General features: G+C 44.4%; 1 protein-coding gene across 4 annotated transcripts in view; it reads left to right on the forward strand.

Moving 5' to 3' along the window:
- Positions 1 to 20035, forward strand: part of PRDM10 (PR/SET domain 10) — a 79925-nt gene that overhangs the window by 58304 nt on the left and 1586 nt on the right. For all 4 annotated transcript variants that reach the window (XM_053367836.1, XM_053367834.1, XM_053367835.1 and 1 more), the window contains 10 exons: positions 929 to 1276; positions 5742 to 5897; positions 7296 to 7475; positions 10707 to 10817; positions 12109 to 12309; positions 13090 to 13236; positions 14510 to 14659; positions 16845 to 16985; positions 18386 to 18554; positions 19372 to 19484. In XM_053367836.1, the coding sequence (XP_053223811.1) occupies positions 929 to 1276; positions 5742 to 5897; positions 7296 to 7475; positions 10707 to 10817; positions 12109 to 12309; positions 13090 to 13236; positions 14510 to 14659; positions 16845 to 16985; positions 18386 to 18554; positions 19372 to 19484 (1716 nt within the window). The remainder of the gene's footprint in view (positions 1 to 928; positions 1277 to 5741; positions 5898 to 7295; positions 7476 to 10706; positions 10818 to 12108; positions 12310 to 13089; positions 13237 to 14509; positions 14660 to 16844; positions 16986 to 18385; positions 18555 to 19371; positions 19485 to 20035) is intronic.

The raw sequence follows: 20035 nt of genomic DNA on the forward strand, positions 1-20035 counted from the left end.
CAGGGTATAAATATAAAATTATGATTATTTTATTATTAGCCACGTGGACTAGGGCTGATGGGAACTCAGAAGTATCAGAAGAGCCACAGTTTCCCCATCCCTGTGCTAGGCCAACTTGTGTTGGTTGGAGAGCCTCTCCTCCACTCCTGTTAATCTGTAGTTAAGGAGACTATAGCTCAAGTGGTAGCAATGCTCATAGAAGGTCACAGATTCAGTCCCTGGCAGCTCATAGGGAATAGGAGTCACCATGCATTTGCTGAGAATTACTGCCATTTGTTTTTCCGCCATGGAAGGCTTTCTTCCATAATGCAATGGGCCTGGAATAAATTGCATTTCAAACACCTGGGGGGGGGGTTCTTTCTTTCTTTCTTTTGATTGAGATCCTCGAGTGTCACTGCCAGTCAGAGCAGAAGCTATTGGGCTAGATGGACAAATTAATCTGACCTGGCATAAAGTCTTCCTCTGATGTGATGTCTTCACGCATCTGGGGTTTCCCTTACCCAGTTTCACATTATTGCTTGCAAGCAGGTGGGTTGCTAGGTGAGGAGGAAACGTTGAACATGACGATGCCCTGTCATGTGTTTCCTTAACAGAAATAGGAGGGGGAACCTGACACAGGAGAGTCGCTTTGGGCAGCAACCCAGTGATCTATGTGTGGTGCCACAAACTGCTAGATCAGGGCAAGAATCTGTCAAAATGTGTCTTGGTGCAAATGATGGGAAGTCATAATTCAAGCACTAGAGCCCTGTGTCTTCCTAGGCTCTGCTGCCGACTCACCGTTGTGTCCTTAGGCAAATCCATTTACCTCTCTTTCTGTTTCTCCGTGTGCAGACTGCAGATAGGTCCTAGGTGCTTTTTATGGAAACACAGCTAGCTAAAATCTTAGCTAGTTGACACGGCTTGTTGTTTTTTTAATGTATCTTTTCAGAACGCAGCTCTCCAGCACTTGTTCATTCGAAAGTCATTCCGTCCCTTCAAATGCTTGCACTGTGGGAAGGCGTTCCGCGATAAGGAAAAGTTAGATCAGCACTTACGGTTCCACGGGCGGGAAGGAAATTGTCCTCTGACCTGTGACATCTGCAACAAAGGCTTCATTAATACCAGTGCCCTGGAGAGTCACATGAAGTTCCACTTGGACCAGAAGACCTATTCTTGCATTTTCTGCCCTGAGTCCTTTGACCGCTTGGATCTGTTGAAAGATCACGTGGCGATCCACGTTAACGATGGTTGTTTCACCTGCCCTACCTGTAAAAAGCGCTTTCCAGATTTTATCCAGGTGAGTAGTAGGTGAATCAAAAGCACTGACTTCTAAAGCTTTTGCCAGCTTTGTTCTTAGCTGAGCCTCTTTGTTGTTTTGTTTTCTCACAACTGAGAGTTCGTGAGGAGTCCCAAGCTGCAAGATTAATTGAGATCTTTGCTTTGCACAGTAATTTCTGTATAGGAAAAAATGTGCACACAGTCATTTATGAAATGCATTTTGAGAGTTTACTCTGCTTTCGGTGCTAGGGTTTGACAGCTTGACTTACTAATTAAAACAATGGCTCGAAACCAGTTACAACATTTTAACTGATTAATCATCTGCCTTCATAGCAATTAATTGAATAACAAATTGAATGCATTTAGGGATATTTACAAAAATGCGAAAACACAATTTAACAGACAGAAGCTATTCTTTGTTACTGGAAAGGAAGTCTTTAATTCCTGCACTGAAGGGGTTGGACTGGATGGCCTTTGGGCTCCCTTCCACCTCTGCAGTTCTCTGATTCTGATACTTTTATTTTATTCTTCATTACAGTAGCACTTTAGAAACAAAATAGCTTCAAAAACAGACAAACTGTGCCCTTCACTCCATCTTGCAAATTAAAATTTGATCCTGGAGAGAGTGACTGGCCCAAGGTCATGCAGTGAGCTTTGTGGCCAAGGGGGGTTTCGAACCCTGGTCTTCCAAGTCCATAGTCTGACACTCTGACCATTACACCATGCTGGCTGTCACAAGTAGACACTTGCCATCACTGCCAGATGTTTACAAAGTGGGCACAGAAGAAACTGAGCCTCATTGTTGGAGAAGGCCCTTCAGGTGTCTGACAGGGTCCAGTCTAAGATCTCAAAAGGGTTTAAGACATATTCCAAGACAGGTCTGGCTTCAGTTGTGTTGAAGGCTGAGCCTTCAGCTCCTGTTGTTGTGCCATCATTGAAGGAAGAGGGTTCCTCTTTGGAGGCCCATGGATCCAAGGACCAGGAATCTGCTCCCCACCCAACTGGTGGCTAGTCTAAGCCAGCCTCCCCCACAACGAGGCAACCGTTTCTTTGGTATTGAAGCTAGAGAGAGCCTTGGATTCAAAACAGCCAGCATCTTCAGACTCTTTTGGCCTAAGAAACTGGTTAATGATAAGCTAATTTTCAAGACATGCCTACACATCCTCCACATGTTGCTGGTTTGCTGTGGGAACGTTTATGGTGCTACAGCGCTGTTAATATATGATCTGAGCCGCTTTATTTCTTGTTTCTGTTTTGGAATTTTTTACTACCCCATTCCATGCAGTTTTGTGTGCATAATTAAATATGTTTTATCTGCGAAGTGGCTATTACTTTTCAACTCCCTAAGTGCTTGCTTTGAAAAGATAAAGTAACAAAATCCCTCTGCGGTGTCATTAGCGCTGGAAAAAAAAGTAGGATCTGTTTTATCTTTAGTGCTCAGATGTTGAGGTTTCACTGGATGTTTTATCAGCGATCCTGTTGCTACTCAGATGAAACAAAGGCAGGATTATTTCTTGGTACCACTTAGTACTTTTTTGGGGGAGAGAGGTGTGGGGGAGACTTCTCTACCCCCCAAACGCTGAACAGAGCTGGATACAATTCTCAATCACAGCTCTGTTATGTAGTTCTTTGCATATTGCATTCACTTGAGAGGACCCTGGATGAATGTGATAATCTTGCACCTGAGCGCCCAGGGGGAGGGGCAGGGAAGTTCCCTGGGGCAGAATGTGCACTGGCAAAGGCAAGGTCAGCCTCTGTTCCCCACAGCCCCAGGCTCTCGAGTATATATGGTATCTCAGGCATATTTCCAATGTCTGGGCCATTGTCTGGCAAACAAAGTAGGAAGAAAGTACACAGGTAAGCCGATTTCTTTATTCTGGAAAGCACTCGATATGAATGAATGCCACTCTTGATTTGTGTAGTTAAGTACATAAGAAGAGCTCTCCTGGATCAGGCCAATGGCTCCTCTAGTCTGGCCCAGATGCCTGTGGGAAACTTGCGAGCAGGATTTGAGTACAAGAGCACTCTCTCCGCCTGTGGTTTCCAGCAAACTGGTATTCCAAATCATTGCTTCCTCCCAACTGTGGAGGCAGAGGACAGCTATCAGTGACTCAGGCGTGGGGCAGCATTAAGACAATAAAGCACCTGACAAAACAGCTCAGTCCTAGTGGTCACAGCAACCATTGGTCTTGCCCCAATGAAAGAGCTGCAAGGACTGAATGTTCCCACCTTCCCACTGCTCCCCAGTTCCTTCCCCAGCAGTCTAAGGCTTCACTGTCTTGCCTCTCATTGCTCCACCTGCTTCATTGCTCTGTGAGTTCTGGGAGACCAGGGGGGAGAGGAACTGGTCACAGCAGGAGGGGGAGACAGCCTGGCTTCCTCACCAGCCTGCCTCTTCTCTGCCTCTTGGCCCCCTTCCTCTCCAGCTTCTGCTCCTGCCTCTGATTCTAGACTGCTCTCTGCCAAAACATCTTCCTGCTCACTAAACCCCGTTGCCTCTTCAGCTTCCGACACCTCCTCCCAGTCTGCTCCCTCTTCTCCCTCTCACTACTCATCATCACCCTACCACCTGGCTCTGAGCCTGCTTCCCTGGGGGGTTCCAACTGGTGCCTCCCCCCCCCACTCCTCTGCATCCAGCCAGTCCATGACATCAGTCATCATGGCCAGCCGTTCAGATCAAGACCTCTTGCAAGTGACAGGAAGGGGAACAAATGAACACATTCAAATTATTTTATTTCAGTGACCAAAGATCACAGACACAATTACTTCTGTCATCATACAAAATAAATATTCTTTCTACTTCCCATTTCTCTCAAATAGCTCATCACTCGTTTTGTCCATTCTCTGAATCATAAACTCTTGATAGATCTCTGGATCCGATTATAGTTCCCTAATCGTTGTATCTTTTTAAAAAGACAACTCAGTCATGCAATGTCATCAATCCCAATAATTACTGACGAAAGTGCGATGGAGGATCATTTCCCCAAAGCTTCAAAACTCGGTCTTTTGGCCAGTAATGCAGCTATCCACAGCCAGCATTTTTCATGCTCATCAGTGGCCCAGATTAACTGGATATAGCCTAGATAGCAGCATTTGCCAATTGCCAGTTCCTCTCTTCCTAAGATCACAGTATTATCTACTACTCTGTGGGCCAGAATAATCCATGCCACTAACAGATGATCAAGTTGTATACTATTACTGCTACTTATAATAATCATAAACCACCTAAAATCACTAACCATGGTACTAAATTTAAAATAAAACAGGTCATGCCTGCAGACTTAACTGTTTTTAAAAATGGCATCACCTAGCAGACAGGACTTAATAGGAAGAGAACTTGTGCATTGAGATGGTATGAGGTCATCAGTGGGGATGGGATTGAGGAGCAATTATGTATGCGAAAAGAGCCCCTCAGGAATTTGATTTGCTCTGTGCCTTTCCAACAATGTTCAAAGAATAAGTTGCAGTATACTAGTTGTATGAAGTACACAGTGTCTCACTTGTTTTCATAATAAATGAAAGTTTGAGAAGCGGCGGAAGAAGAATGGAAAAAGTTTAAGGACTATTTAAAGAAATACTACAAAATTAATGACAGTTAAAATGATGTTGGATTAAAATAAATGGTTACTATTAGTAATGGTTAAGACAAAGAGAATAAGGATGATTAACATAAATTTATAGTAAAATAAGGGAAGATTCGCTGAATAATTATAAGAATTTGGAATACAGAAACGGGAGGCAAGAGGAAGTCGAGGAAGAAAGGTTTAAGAAATTAGGATATGAAATGGTACCTGTTTTTTTTGTTCTGTTATTGTTTGTTGTTTGTTTATGTATGTTTTGTTTGTATTAATATAAAAATTGTTTAATAAAAATATTATAAAAAAAAAATGAAAGTTTGAGCACTTTTTTTAACACATCTTGATTAAAATGTGGTGGGGACCATATTTGGGTATTCCTGTTCTGTTAATTATGATAATTCCAAGATGCTGGTTTGGTAAAATGCTTTCCTTTTATTGGATGGTGTTCTGCTTACAGTAGTAGACACAACACTTTGGATGTTGTCAAAAACTATTCTGAGCAAGGCCACATTGTTTCCCAAATAAACAGGTGAATATTCATTCACATTGCTCCTTTCCCTTCCCTGTGGGTGCTGTGAGCAACCCCTACCCTGCCACTTAAAGATACAGTGTTTTGCCGGAAAAGGCCAAAGAGCTCTTCACAGTTGTCCTTCTTTGTATCTTGGATGCTTAGAATTGTTTAGAACTGGATTGCAAAGAAATCAATTGGCATTGTGTTTTCTTGAATGGTTCAAGGTTTCTTTTACAATACTATGTGCAGCTGGATACTCAGCAAAGGAAGAAACTTGAGCAATAACAGCAGTAGAGTCTCCCACTAGTGCCACTAAGTGGAATTGCCTGTTGGTCCATTTGCTGTTATGTTTGAGGGATAACGTTTTGGTTTTCCCCATTGATAATCTCTCGCAGGTGAAGAAACATGTACGCAGCTTCCATTCAGAAAAGATTTACCAGTGCACCGAATGCGACAAGGCTTTCTGCCGCCCTGACAAGTTGCGACTCCACATGCTGCGGCACTCGGACCGCAAAGACTTCCTGTGCTCTACGTGTGGCAAGCAGTTCAAGGTAATGTGGTCAACAGGTTTGGCATGTGCTGTTACAGGCAGGGACAGAGCGACAGCTTTCTCTCTCTCCTCGCCAGAACTGATTTTTCACAAACAGACATAATCTGCCAGCACACAGAGTCATGCTGAATTTGGCACACACCAACCCACACTGTGAACATTTTTTTGCAATGTGCACATATGAAAGCATGTGGGTAGTGCTTTACCTCAGCAACTTGTGAGCAAGTGGCTCCTCATGAAAAGTCACATTAGAAATATATTGCAAACTAATGAGTCACAAATGCCTTCCTTTTTATTCCAGCATAGTACACAAGTCCACATAATATTTCTGTTACAATTTCTGCTTATGAGATCAGACCAGCCTTCCAAACAAATCTGTAGCAATCACTATACCACACAAATTTTTATTATGCTCTCATGCCATCGCGTGCCTATGCTAGGAAAGAAAAAGAACCAAGTTTTGTAAATCTTTTTTGCCCTGTAACTTGGAGGTTTTTCTTAAATGCCACAAGTGACCGGGTAAGTGGCTGTTTACAACCCAGGATGAGATTTTCTGGTGTGAAATTAGGCCTGCTGGCAGTGAACTGAAATCTGGAATGTGTCCATTTGTTATCAACATTAAATTGTAAATTCCTTGGGCCTGGAATGTGTCTTTTCAGCTTGTGGCACTCTGCAAAGCACCCTATACCTTGATTTGTTTAGTCATCTTAGTTGTGTTCAACTCTCTGTGACACCATGAACCAGAGCATGCTTTGGAAACTCTCACTTACTTCTCAAAGCTTCTCCTTTTTTATGTCCATGGAGTTTTCTTGGCAAAATACTGGAGTGGATTGCCAGTTCCTTCTCCAGGTGGATCAGATTTAGTCTAAACTCTTGGCTATGACCTGTCCGTCTTGGGTGGCCCTGCACGGCATAACTCATAGCTTCTTGGAGTTATTCAAGCCCCTTCGCCACGACAAGGCAGTGATCCATGAAGGGGATACCTTGATAGAGCTGTGTAATAACAGTAAGAATCTCAGTTTGCACTTACTAGTGCTCAGCCACACAAGTAACATGGAAGAAAAATATTAATTTAATGTACATGATGCATCAGGTTGACCTATTGTAATGGGCCTAAATGCTGGTAGGACCACAGTGGTGAAGAATTCTTTCTCTTTCGTTGTGAGCAGTGCTGTTAACAAGCAACTTCAGTGACTCCCGAAAAGGTTTTCCATTTTCTGCATTAGAAAACCTTCCCTCAAGTGCCAAAGTGCTTTCTCTGCTTTGCCGACCTTATTTTTTGACCCTGTGATTTGCCCAACATTCTGTCGTCTTACAGTAAAGTGAAGGTAACTCGGAAGCGTAAGTATTTCGCCCATCTGATTATTGTGATTTTCCTTTTCCACCCCACACCTCTCAGAGAAAGGACAAACTTCGGGAGCACATGCAGAGAATGCACAATCCGGAAAGAGAAGCAAAGAAAGCCGACCGAATTAGCCGCTCCAAAACATTCAAGCCCCGGATAGCCTCCACAGACTACGAGAGCTTCATGTTCAAGTGCCGCCTGTGCATGATGGGGTTCCGGAGGCGAGGCATGCTGGTTAGTGTGAGGATGCTGGAAGGGCTGCATGGATAGCTCAGTTGGTTAGAGCAGAGGTTTTCAAACTTTTTCAGTCCACGGTTCCCTTGGTCAACTGCATTCTTTCTGCAGCCACCCCTGTGGGGCTCGGGAGCCCAGTTATGTCACCCCTTCCCTGCAGAGCTAGCAGCCTCTCACACCTTGGGGAGTGTTCCCTCAGCCTCCTCTCCTCTTCCCTCTCCCTGGGAGTCCTCTGTGCATCCGCTGCTTCCACCCCTGGTCTCTTGAGCTGCACCCCCAGCGTCAAAGAGAGGTACCTCCCCACACTGCCCCACGGGGGCCTGGGACTTGTATGTCTATTCCCAACAGCAAGGGCTGGTGGACTGGCTGGCTGGGCTTTCTTGCCCACTTGCTTGCTTACTCCGAGGCTGCCTCAGCTCCTGGCAACCAGCACCCCCTGGCCAGCCCCAGAGGCACCATTTGCCTGCAGAGTTTGTAGCCAGGGCTGCTGCAACAAACAGCTGCACAAGGCTTTGGAAGGCAGAGATGTGAAAGGGCATCAGAGGACGGAGAGAAGGAAAGAGAGATAGAGGCCAGTGTTGCCCACGGCACCCCTGACCAGCATTCAAGGCACCCCAAGGTGCCAATGCACACTGGTTGAAAAGCATGGTTGCAGGTTTGAACCTTGTATGGGACAGCTGCATGTTCCTGCATTGTAGGGGAATGGACTAGATCAGGCTTTCTCAAACTCGGCCCTCCAGATGTTTTGAGACTACAACTCCCATCATCCCTGACCACTGGTCCTGCTAGTTAGGGATCATGGGAGTTGTAGGCCAAAAACATCTGGAGGGCTGAGTTTGAAGAAGCCTGGACTAGATGATGGTTAGGGTCCCTTCCAACACTACAATTCTATAATACTATGCTCCAGCTTCCCTTGAGATCTTAGCCCAGGCTTCCACAAACTTGGTCCTCCAGATGTTTTTGGCCTACAACTCCCATGATCCCTAGCTAGCAGGACCAGTGGTCAGGGATGATGAGAATTGTAGTCTCAAAACATCTGGAGGGCCAAGTTTGAGGAAGTCTGTCTTAGCCAGTCAATCTCTGCCTATTGGGAATTGGTTTCACTAGGCAAGAAACCTCTGTGAGCTTGTGTTATTTATTAAGATACACATGCAAATTTAGAGCAGGGAACACAGTGGTGCAGACACAGCAGACACAGCACCCACTCTTCACTGTTGCACCGTCAATGAAAGTTCTTTTGTTCTTTCACTTCTTCAGTCTTGTCCATATCATTTATCACATTCCTATCCTCCAAGGAACTCAGGGCACTACCAAATAACCTTTTTATTGAGCAACCATCTTGATTTGTTTTCAGGGACCTTAGGCAACACCAGCTATTTAACAAGCATTCATTCTGATTTGTTTGTGTGGCGCTTAGATGATGTGCCCAAGCAAGTGCTTTTATTCCAAGCTTTCCAATGCATTTTCCTGCCACTTCCCTTATCACAAAAAGTCTGATCTTTTGGGGAAATGGTTTTGTTGCGCTATAGCACCAGATCACCTTTCATTGCGCAACCTAAATTTGCTGTAAATAGCAACCGTCTGGAAGTACTCTCAGTTTAGCATGTGTGATTCTATGCTATGTTATCCTGTGAAACGGTGGGTGGCTGCTCAAAGACTTATCCATTCAGCTGAGTAGGATCTGGTCTCCCAGATTCAGGTGCTACACTCTCCCCATTCATCAGAGCAGCTGTCAAATCTAGGGCCTCTTTGCACGAATACCAGGCAGCAAATTCAGCATGCAGTGGTCTGTAAAGCTACTATTAGTAGTAGCAGCAGCAGCAAGTGAGTGATATGAGCCCCCAGAGTTTGCAGAGAAGAATATAGCAGCTGCCACAAGTCCAGGAAAAGTATTTGCCCTCTCTGGACAGGCCGATACTGTTTTATGGCCCTGTAAATTTTGCCAGCACGTGCTTAGCTTATTAGCCAGTTTGGAATTATTTGGAAATGCTGCCAGGGAACTTGTGTTTCCCTAACTCAGTGGATTTGATATGGCTGAGCAGCGTGTAGACATTACATTACACCTGTGTGGACAAGCTGGAGCAGTGTGAATCTGTCTTGTGTGGCTCTGGTAGGTGCCTGAAGCAGATCTATGGCTGCATCAGCAGGCACCCACCTGACAGCTCAGCTCGTACGACTTACTGTGCCAGCACCCACTTGCTTTCAGACGCTTTGCAGTGGCACAGTGCAGGATGATTTACAAGCTGAGCACATGTTGGAAAAAAAACCACACAGCTGCTTGGGCATGTGCTAAGCATACTGATTCACTCAAGTTCTATTCACAACGCTCCTGTTTGGTGGTGTGAGTTGGCCCTGCAGCACACGACATCTTTCTTAGGCACTTAAGTAAATCAGACTAGGCTTTCAGCATTTTCCAGTCCCCATACTAGTGACAATAACACTTAGCTTTTATACAGTTCCTTCCAAGGAGTTAACAGTGATTCACATGCATAATCACAATGATCTTTACAAGAGCCTTGGAAATCAGGTCAGGAGGGAGACTGAAGATGAGAGAGGGCTGCTTGGCTTCAGGGTTTCTTGCAAGGGAGGTGAGATTTAAACCAGGGACTCCCAGTTTTACAATTTAAGACTCCAAAAAATAAAACATGATCATTCACCACAGCACACATCTTCTAGTGCCATTTTGTTTGCCTTTCCATAACCTGCTAATATAGAAATAGGTCTATTAAATGGCTGGTTGATAGCTCGGTTTCATTGCTGATATTATCTGCAAATGAATGCTAACCATCTTAAACAACAGATAGATCTCGCACAGTATTTCCCAAACTTGGGTCTTCAGTTTGGGAGACCCAAGTTTGGGAAACACACTGATATAGCACTTCTGAATAGGTCTGTAGCACTGAGCCAAATGTATTTATTCATGTCATTGTTGCTCTGCTTTGCCTCCAGAAAGCTTAACAGTGATGTGCATTGTTCTACACACACGCATTTTATCTTTATAACAGTAGATTAAGCTGGGAGGTGCTTGGCCCAAGTCACACAGGGAGCTTCATGACCCGAGTGGGGTTTTGAACCTGGGACTCCTTGGTCTAGTCTGACCCTCTGGCCACACTTGTTCTCAACATTTCAGTGACTTGAAGCACAGGCGTTCCTGTTTCTCACGGCCACATGAGCCAGCTGTTTAGCTGTTTGCTGTAACATATTTTTTATTCTGCTGCTTTTTCATCCTAGGTGAATCATTTATCAAAGAGACATCCAGACATGAAAATAGAGGAGGTGCCAGAGCTAACATTGCCCATCATCAAGCCCAACAGAGATTATTTCTGTCAGTACTGTGATAAGGTATGAAATGAACCCATCTATCCCTTGGTGCGTGCATGGAATCATACTCCATGTATAAATCTGTAACAGATCTTGCAATTTCCCCCTTTTCTGATTCATTTCTTTTCCTGTTGAGGACCAAAAAATATTTCTGCCACTCTAATAAATTAAATGGAAAGCACTTGAAGAAGAGAAGTTTGGGTCTGAGCTCACAGCCTACTTCCAGGGATCTAAATAGCACATTTCCATAGAAGAGGTTCCAATGTGCTTTACAAATTGGGAGGTTTGTTGTATTGTGCTGTTAGGTGGTATAAAAGGGTCTCGCTCTTAACAAGCAACAAGTCATTTTCCCACTTGGAATTTGTACGATTTGAATGAGCTATAGTTTCACACTGAATGCCTATGTTTGTCAAAGTCAATCCATGTTAATCAGAAAGATTGACCTAGTGTCAGGCAGGGGAGCACAATCAGGAAAACTGAGAGAACTAAGGAGAAAATATTTACCTAGCATAGTATTTCCTAAAACTGAACTGAATTCAAATAAGCTCAGAATACCAGTCACGGACCTAAGCTCTGTTCTGTAAGGTACTCCATAAAGTTTGTATCAGTAAATATTGTGTAGGATCCTAGAACTAAAGTCTGCATCGGTGCATACTAGAGATTTATCAAATATGTTATTTAACTGTTGTATTTAGAATCTGGATGGTGAAAGAATAGTAAATGGGTAGATTGATGATTATGATCATCTATATGCCGCCCATCTGACTGGGTTCCCCCAGCCATTCTGGGTGGCGTCCAACAAATCAAAACACAATACAATATTAAAAACTTCCCTGAGCAGGGCTTGAACACTAGATTTCAAGTGCTTGCTTACTGACTTTTTCATGCTGATGTGGCAGTTGTTCTATATTCATTAATATGGCATAGAAATGTGTGATCTTGCATAGTGATGCAGAACGCCAGACGAAAGGCTCAGTGATGGGACACCTGTGGCCCTTGGATGTTGCTGGACTTCAGCTCCCATCAGCCCCAGCCAGCACGGCCAATGGTCAGGAATGGTGGGAGTTGTAGTCCAGCAACATCTAGAGAGCCTCCACAGGTTTTCCATCCCTGGGCTTTATAGCTCTGTAACACAGTTAACAATCAAAGCCTGCATATGTGAGTTGTATGCATATAAGAAAACCATGCATCTGATACGGCACTCAGCTGCTGAGGATGTTTATTACAGAGGATTGCATATTGTGTGGTTGGAGATAGATGCCTGCTTTCAGCAAAGCACTATTTATTCATGGTCCAAGTCTTCATCTTACAGGTTTACAAGAGCGCCAGCAAACGCAAAGCCCACATCCTGAAAAACCATCCAGGTGCTGAACTCCCTCCGAGCATCCGAAAGCTACGTCCAGCAGGCCCAGGAGAGCCAGATCCCATGCTAAGCACACACACCCAGCTGACGGGCACAATAGCAACGCCGCCAGTTTGCTGTCCTCACTGTTCCAAGCAGTACAGCAGTAAGGTACTGTGGGACTATCACTCCATTCAAATGTGTGTCCTGTTCGTGGATACTTTCAGCAATAACAGGTTTTAATGTATAGATGCAATATGTCTATTCTCGTATCACATGTTATCAAGCAACAGAGATGCCTAAATGTACCTCATTCATTAAATGGCAGACTAGACTAGGGGACTGATAGTCATGACTCTCAGATCAGATACTTCCTTGGTTTTGCGTGGCGATTGTGATGCTCACCTCACTAACTAGTGCTTTTACTACTAAGGATCCTTTTTAGGCATTAGCTTGCTATACAAGTGCCCTCCTTAGATAGCTACCTCTTAAGGCCATCCCATTTGCATCCTTCCAGAGCAAGTCGTGCATCCAGGCACTAAGGAAGAGTAGATATCACCAGTTGTCACACACATAGCTGTTCTATGCAATGATGCACCTGCAATTAGTAGGTTGCGGTGCAACCGTATTGTTCCTTTTCAGGAATGGTTTAATGGCTAGATTATAGAGACTGGCCTTGTACCTAAGTGCCATAGCTTTTTATTCACAGTGCTGAATAGCTAATCATTTTCAGTTGTATGCCACCCAGGTACCATCTGGCAAAGAGCGGGTTTATAAATCCCATAAATCCCATAAATAAAAAACAATGGAAGGCGTGCTACTAACCAAGCCACTTGTGCAAAGTGACCACTCAGTGGTCAGTACTGATTTGAAGGTGGTATAGGAATTTAATTCTTCATCATCACCATCATCAAACTATCCTGTCCCTATCTACTTTCCACCTCTCCATAGACCAAGATGGTGCAACACATTCGCAAGAAACACCCTGAGTTTGCCCAGATTCCAACTAACACGATACATGTTCCGTTGACAACAGCTGTAATCAGTGCTACCCCTGCAGTATTAACTTCTGACAGCACTGCTGGGGAGACAGTTGTGGTAAGTATTTGAAGGTACATAACAAAATTATGTAAAGAAGTAGAGCTATCATAGAACCATTGGGAAATTCCAGAAGATTATGGCCCAGTTCCGACCAAATGACAAACCATGGTTCTTTGTGACTAGTTAAAACAAACCAAGGTATCATATCACAGTGTGGCATCCTGGTTTGCTTTAATTAAGCACAGTCAGAACAAACCACAGTTCCCTGAGTCTGACATAATGGGAAACCATAGGTACTTCAAAAATGAAAGTTGACGCTTTCAGCCTCCTCTCATGCATGAAGAAGGGGGAGCAGGGGAGTGCACAAGTCCCATGTTGGGTTTTCTGAGAACTCTAAAGGCTGCCTGAAGTGGAGTGTGACACAGTAATCCAGTCTCCCACAAAGTATGAATTAGGCTCTCCCACATCAGATGAATGTGAAAAGTGGTTCCTTGAGAGCAGGAAATTTGGAAACCATTGTCCTGCAGATGGAACTTTACTTGCATTCCCTTCTGGGCAGCCTTCTGAGTGCCACCTGCTAGTGGAGGGCAGGACCAGGTGCGAAAGCAGGCAGAGCAACAGATGTAAAATTAACCTTTGTACAGGAAGCTTGTTTCTACCCACGCACCCCTCTCTGTTTTCCATCCAGACAAGCAAATGTCTTAAGAGTGCGAGAAGCTGGGACTGTAAGGGGGTAGCCTGTGGAGAGTGTAAAGTGTAAAGGATTTAGATCTGTGGTTCCCAACGTGGGGCATCCCCCCACAGGGGGGGCAATTTGATTTTTAAGGGGGGCAATTCAAGAATGAGTTATTAACAGTTAATAGCCTTTTTGGCTTCCTCCACATGAATAGGAATTCACTTTTTGAATAATAAGAATTATATGTCATGGGGGGAGGGAGGACATCAGGATTTTAGAGAAGCTTAGGTGGGGCATGGCCAAAAAAGGCTGGGAACCACTGATTTAGACAAAGGCCTGGAAGGCCATATTTGACCCACAGGCCTGAGGTTCCTCACCCATGCCCTACAGAATGTGGCTTAGGGTCTTTTGCAGAAGACACCTGGAATTGTTTGCTGAGTAGGCTCATTTTTCTAGCATACCTCTTCTGATTGTGGCACACTGTCATCCGCATAGCCTAGGCCTCACCATTGGGGTAGAGGGAAGCTGTGTGTAAGGTTTTCTTTTAACTATTCAGTTATAGGTTTCTGTTAGTTATGTCCTGGGCAATGAAATAATTACCAGGTTGCCAAGTGTTCACCTGCCTATCCCTCTGCCTATCTTCCCCTTCTTCAGACAACAGATTTACTGACCCAAGCCATGACAGAACTGTCGCAGACACTGACCACCGACTACAGAACTCCGCAGGGCGATTTCCAGCGAATCCAGTACATCCCCGGCTTGCAGCAGCCTCAACACATACTACAGGTTGTGCAAGTGGCTCCGGTGAGTGTTCTGTCTGGTTTGCTTTTGTCTTTCTCAGTGTCATGGACGCCTCTACTGTGCCTCTGTCTCAGAGGCACTCTTGAGAAAACTGACCATCACCTGAAGATGAACTAGGGAAGAAAGGTCCACCAGAGGGTTGGGGAAGATGCATGAATTGCCCACCAGTTGGGTGTAATGGATACCGTATTGGACTTGGGCCAGGGAGATCTGGATTCAAATATTTGCTCAGTCATGAAACTCCCCAAGTGTACTTGAACCTATCGCTCTCTCTCGGCCTAACAGGCTTCTAGTGAAGATTTTTTTTAAATGCAAGGAAAATGCCATGCACAAGCTCCTTGGTAAAAGGGTGGGAGACAGATCAGATTAGATTAATGGTGGCAGTGAGCACTGGGCATAGTGCACGTTAGGAGGTAAAGTTTGGCCTCTGCTTTGGAGGGATGGAATTGACAATGTAAAAACAAAATACTCAGTGACTATTAGGCAGGGGAGAAATCACCTTGCATGGTTAATGGGAGAGTGAACTATGAAATAAATTATAATTACTTGTCAGCCTTTCAGGTAGGCTGCAAAAGGCATGAGATGTATAGATTTACAAATGCAGAGCAAACAATATTTTCAGCACTATAATTTTAGTTGCCGCTGATAACTGGCTAAACAGTGCTATTGTTGAATCAATCTGAACATTGATTGAGTCCATCTTATTGCAGTCTTGCATTTCCTTTGTGGTTATTTCTCATTAAATGGCTAAAATTAATTAGGCTTTGTTTAGCAAGTAATATTCTAGAAATGTTTTCTGTTTCCCTGGTGTAAGATTCTACACCTAATCAAAATGTTAAAAGCATTTTCAGATACATGAACAAATCAAGATAATTACCTCCTGTTGGTGGTAAATTTCTTGTTTAGCTTTAAGTGGAGAGTTTGATTTTTTTAAAAATTGTTTATTAATCAGCAACCCTGCCCTGCTAGACCAGTGATGGCTCATTATTACTTGATATATTCGTATCATGTTAGCCTCTAGAGGCACTATGTCCAAGGCATTAGGCCTGACATTAGTTACATTATGGTAGCAGTGTGGTTGCTGCTGCCTCAAGACAAGATTGCACACTGTTCCCATAACAGATGAATGAGAAAGCACATGAGAATCACAAGAGGACAGTAAGGGCAGCCCTAGCATTAGGCAGGGCAATGTGGCCTGCTTAGGTGGCTGGTTTCAGAAGTACTCTCAAGGTCAGCAAATTGTTATTTAGTTTATTTTTGCCATCATTTGGATTTTCAGCCCCAGGCACTACAATCTTGGGGGCCGTTTGTGAGATACTCAGTGGCTTGTCAGCCTGGGTTATACTGAAGCAGGCCATCTATCCCAGCACTGTCCGCTCTGATTGGTAACGACTCTCCAAGGTCTCAAGCAGAAGTTTCCCAGTCCTGCTATGCAGTATTACACCCTTCTAAACAGAGATGCCAGGGATTGGACCTCAGCCCTTCTGCAGGCAAAGGGTGTGCTCTGCCATTACGCTGTAGTTCCTTCCCATCTTGCTGACTACTTTTGGGAAACAAGACTAAATATTACCATCTGGAAGGCTTTTATTTCATTCGTTTCGGCTACCTGCCATGGCGGGCCAATAGACTTATGCAGAAGGAACCCTAATCCTCAATGTACAGTGGTACCTCGAGTTGCATACGCTTCAGGTTACAGACGCTTCAGGTTACAGACTCCGCTAACCCAGCAATAGTACCTCGGGTTAAGAACTTTGCTTCAGGATGAGAACATAAATTGCGTGGTGGCGGCAGTGGGAGGCCCCATTAGCTAAAGTGGTACCTCAGGTTAAGAACGGACCTCCAGAACGAATTAAGTTCTTAACCTGAGGTACCACTGTATTGTTCACTCCTGCATCTTTCAAATAGTTTCTGTGTTCTTACATTACCAGACCAGTGTGGGATAAAGCTACAGGGAAGCTATAATTGTGCCCCAGCCCCAATAACATGTGAATCCAGACCCTGGAGTAAAAGGAGTAACAATTCTGAACTAAATGCAGCCATAGTCCCATCATATATGATGATGACAATGATGCCACTCATCTGGCTGGGTTACCCCAGCCACTCTGGGCGGCTTCCAACAAATTAGAACACAATAGGACATCAAACATTTACAGGACGGAGTTGTGCTTTTATGTTTCTTTCCTCCCAGGCTACCTCACCCCACCAGTCTCAACATTCCACAGTGGACGTCGGGCAGTTGCAGGACACTCAGACATACGCCCAGCATGCCATCCAAGTGCAGCATATCCAGGTCACAGAATCAAGCCCAACAGCCCCAGCATCTTCACAGGTCAGCCATATATACATTATTTCTTACAGTGACTAACAAAACAGAAATGTTAAAATTCTTTATTTTAGCTTCTGCCTTCGTCGGTCTGTCTGATGAAAATGGGGGGGGGGGGCAGCTGTTATAGAGGTTTGAGGATGTAATAATGCTCAGAGGGGCTCCATTCACTGAAGCAAAGCAGCGCTGGTCCTATCCTCCAGGCTGAAGCCATGCTGTGTTAATGCGTTCAGTGTGTACATACAGACACTCTCCCTTTTTGCTAAATCTGTTGCAATTATTGGTAAGTAGGACAGGCTGTGTAGGGACGTGGGTGGCACTGTGGGTTAAACCAAAGAGCCTAGGACTTGCCGATCAGAAGGTCGGCAGTTCGAATCCCTGCGATGGGGTGAGCTCCTGTTGCTCAGTCTTTGCTCCTGCCAACCTAGCAGTTTGAAAGCACGTCAAAGTACAAGTAGATAAATAGGTACCGCTCTGGCGGGAAGGTAAACGGCATTTCCGTGCGCTGCTCTGCTTCGCCAGGAGCGGCTTAGTCATGCTGGCCACATGACCCGGAAGCTGTACGCTGCCTCCCTCGGCCAATAAAGCGAGATGAGCGCCGCAACCCCAGAGCCGGCCACGACTGGACCTAATGGTCAGGGGTACCTTTACCTTTAGGACAGGCTGTAGTTGCTTTTTATCACCCTTTTTGTGAGAAAACAATGAAAAGCTCTTAAATTCTGCTTTGGCTGAGGGTTTTTTGTTTTGCTTTACACCCCAAACCAGTGTTTATAAATTAGAACTGTGTAAAGGCATACCTCGGAGATATTGCAGGCTCAGTTCCAGACCACCGCAATAAAGCAAGTATTGCAATAAAGCGAGCCACCCTTTTTAAATTTTTGCTTCCCAGTTCATATAAAAGGCACACTATACTGTAGTCTATTAAGCCAGCACCCCCTGGCTGCAGAGGTGGGAGCGGAAAAACCCATCTCCAGCCCTAGCGAGCTCTATTCTTATGGCCAGAAGAGGGGCAGTGGTGGTAGCAGGGGGCCAGGCTGCCTACAGCTACACCTGCGCCCTTGTAAGGGACAGCACCTGTGAAGTGTGGTAAAGCAAAGCACAATATGAGGTATGCATGTATTGGCCTAAATTGTGTTTATTAGTTCCAAGGCAAAAGCACTGAAACAACAGGTGGTGTTCGTAGTTCAGTTGTGAAAGTAGATTTAGTCACCGCTTATGGGAAAGTTGTTGCTGTAACTTGCTGTAGGTGAAAAGTGCGATATTCATAACTTTTGTCTTGCCTTGTGTTGTTGCTTTTCACTGATTGAAAAGATCAGTGACAGGACCTTTCAAGTGGAGGTAGTGTAACTAATACAGTATTGAGATCCTGAAGATCTATGCTGCAACTGACACTTCTGTTACTCCAGGTGGGAAGTCAGCCCTTAAGTCCTTCATCCCAACCATCTCAGCAGGAGCTCAGCCCTTCCCAGATGCAGGCAACCAGCTCGTCACAAAGCCAAACTCTCCAATCACAGCAAGGTTCTTCGGTCCAGCAAGCATATCTTCCCAGTTCATGGAACTCATTCCGCAGCTATCGTAAGTATGCAAAAAGACTCTGCTACCGCTTGCTCTCAGAGGTGTTGGAAAAGCGCCTGCACCTCATTCGCAGTTTCCAAGCTGTGATTTAATAAATAATGGTTGAGAAGCCCCTTCAAGAAGAACAACAGCTGTAAGGCTTCTTTGTATTACATATCCAAGTCTTTTATTTTCCAGGTTGAGCTACAAGCCATACATTTTCTGACGTCTTATACAAGCAGGCCAACTTCTTGTTCTAATTGCATTGCTTTGAGTAGGGTGTTGTGTAAACTGAAAACAATGTTCATAGCATCACGCAGCTGATAAAATTTTGTAAGCATCACAAGATGCTTATGTTAATACACCACTACAAGAGAGGGTGGGGAGGCACATTTTCCTTGCTTCCTTTATTAGAAGGCCAATGATACTTCAATTTCATCCATAAATTGTAAAAAAATCACAATTAGGGCTGGAGGGGTTAAGCTAGGCGGTCCCAGGTTTAGCTCTGACAAGTCACAAAAAGAGTTTACAGAGATCTCAGAAGGCACCTTTTGTTTTTTAAATGTACTTGTAGCATACAGATGCTAGGGCCATGTGTTTTCAGACTTGATATTCTCAATATATTTATATTTAAAAGCCACAGGCTGAAATGTAGACTTCAGCGAGCTTCAGGTAAACCCACAAGGCTTACTTTGACCTTCTGAATGTTTTTTTGTATTGATGGTGTTTAAGTGAGAGTCCTGCCCTCCTTATATGGGAGCAGGCCTGGGGCTAAATTCAGTGGGGTTAGGACTACATCTTAACTCTATTTCTTTATCTTCTGCATTTTTCCCTCTAGCCTCTGATATTCAGATGATGACCCTCCCACAGGGCCAGTATGTGATTGCAGAGGCAGCCGTAGGAACTCCTGTCACTACAGTGAACACAGGGCAAGTGAAAACAGTCGCCCAGGTAAGATGACTGAGGAAATATAAGGAAAGCACTTTGAACATTTGAAATATGTTGCATACATCCTAAGCAGCATTATTATGGGTGGTCAAAGAAACATTCAAAATTCTTGGTAATAATAACTGGAAGCTATTGCACAGGGCTTTTTCTAAATGTTCCAGGATTAATCCCATATTATGGATGTGGGGACTGAGAGTGCCTAAGAGTAAAATTGCATCTTATTCTGGCAAAGTCAGATCACATATATGCTTAGCAGAATGAGTCAGTTATTTTAGAAATCTGCTATTTTAGAAATATTAATTCGTCCCTTTATATATGCTAATCCCTCATCTTGGTTCAAAGGTTTATGTGTTTGTGAAAATGGCGTATAGTTAAAACATCCCCGGCACTCCCAGAGCTGGCGCACCAAGCAGACCTTGCCCAGCAAACAAGGTCAAGAACTTAACAGTTCTTTTAGCACCAGGTGTGCTTTTTAGCTCTTGGGTTTGTTTGCGGGCAAGGCCCTCTCAGCACACTGCCCCTGGAAGGCTAGGGATGCTCACATTAACTTGTGA

The sequence above is a fragment of the Podarcis raffonei genome, chromosome 15 (genome assembly GCF_027172205.1).
Source record: "Podarcis raffonei isolate rPodRaf1 chromosome 15, rPodRaf1.pri, whole genome shotgun sequence".
Classification (NCBI taxonomy): Eukaryota; Metazoa; Chordata; class Lepidosauria; order Squamata; family Lacertidae; genus Podarcis; species Podarcis raffonei.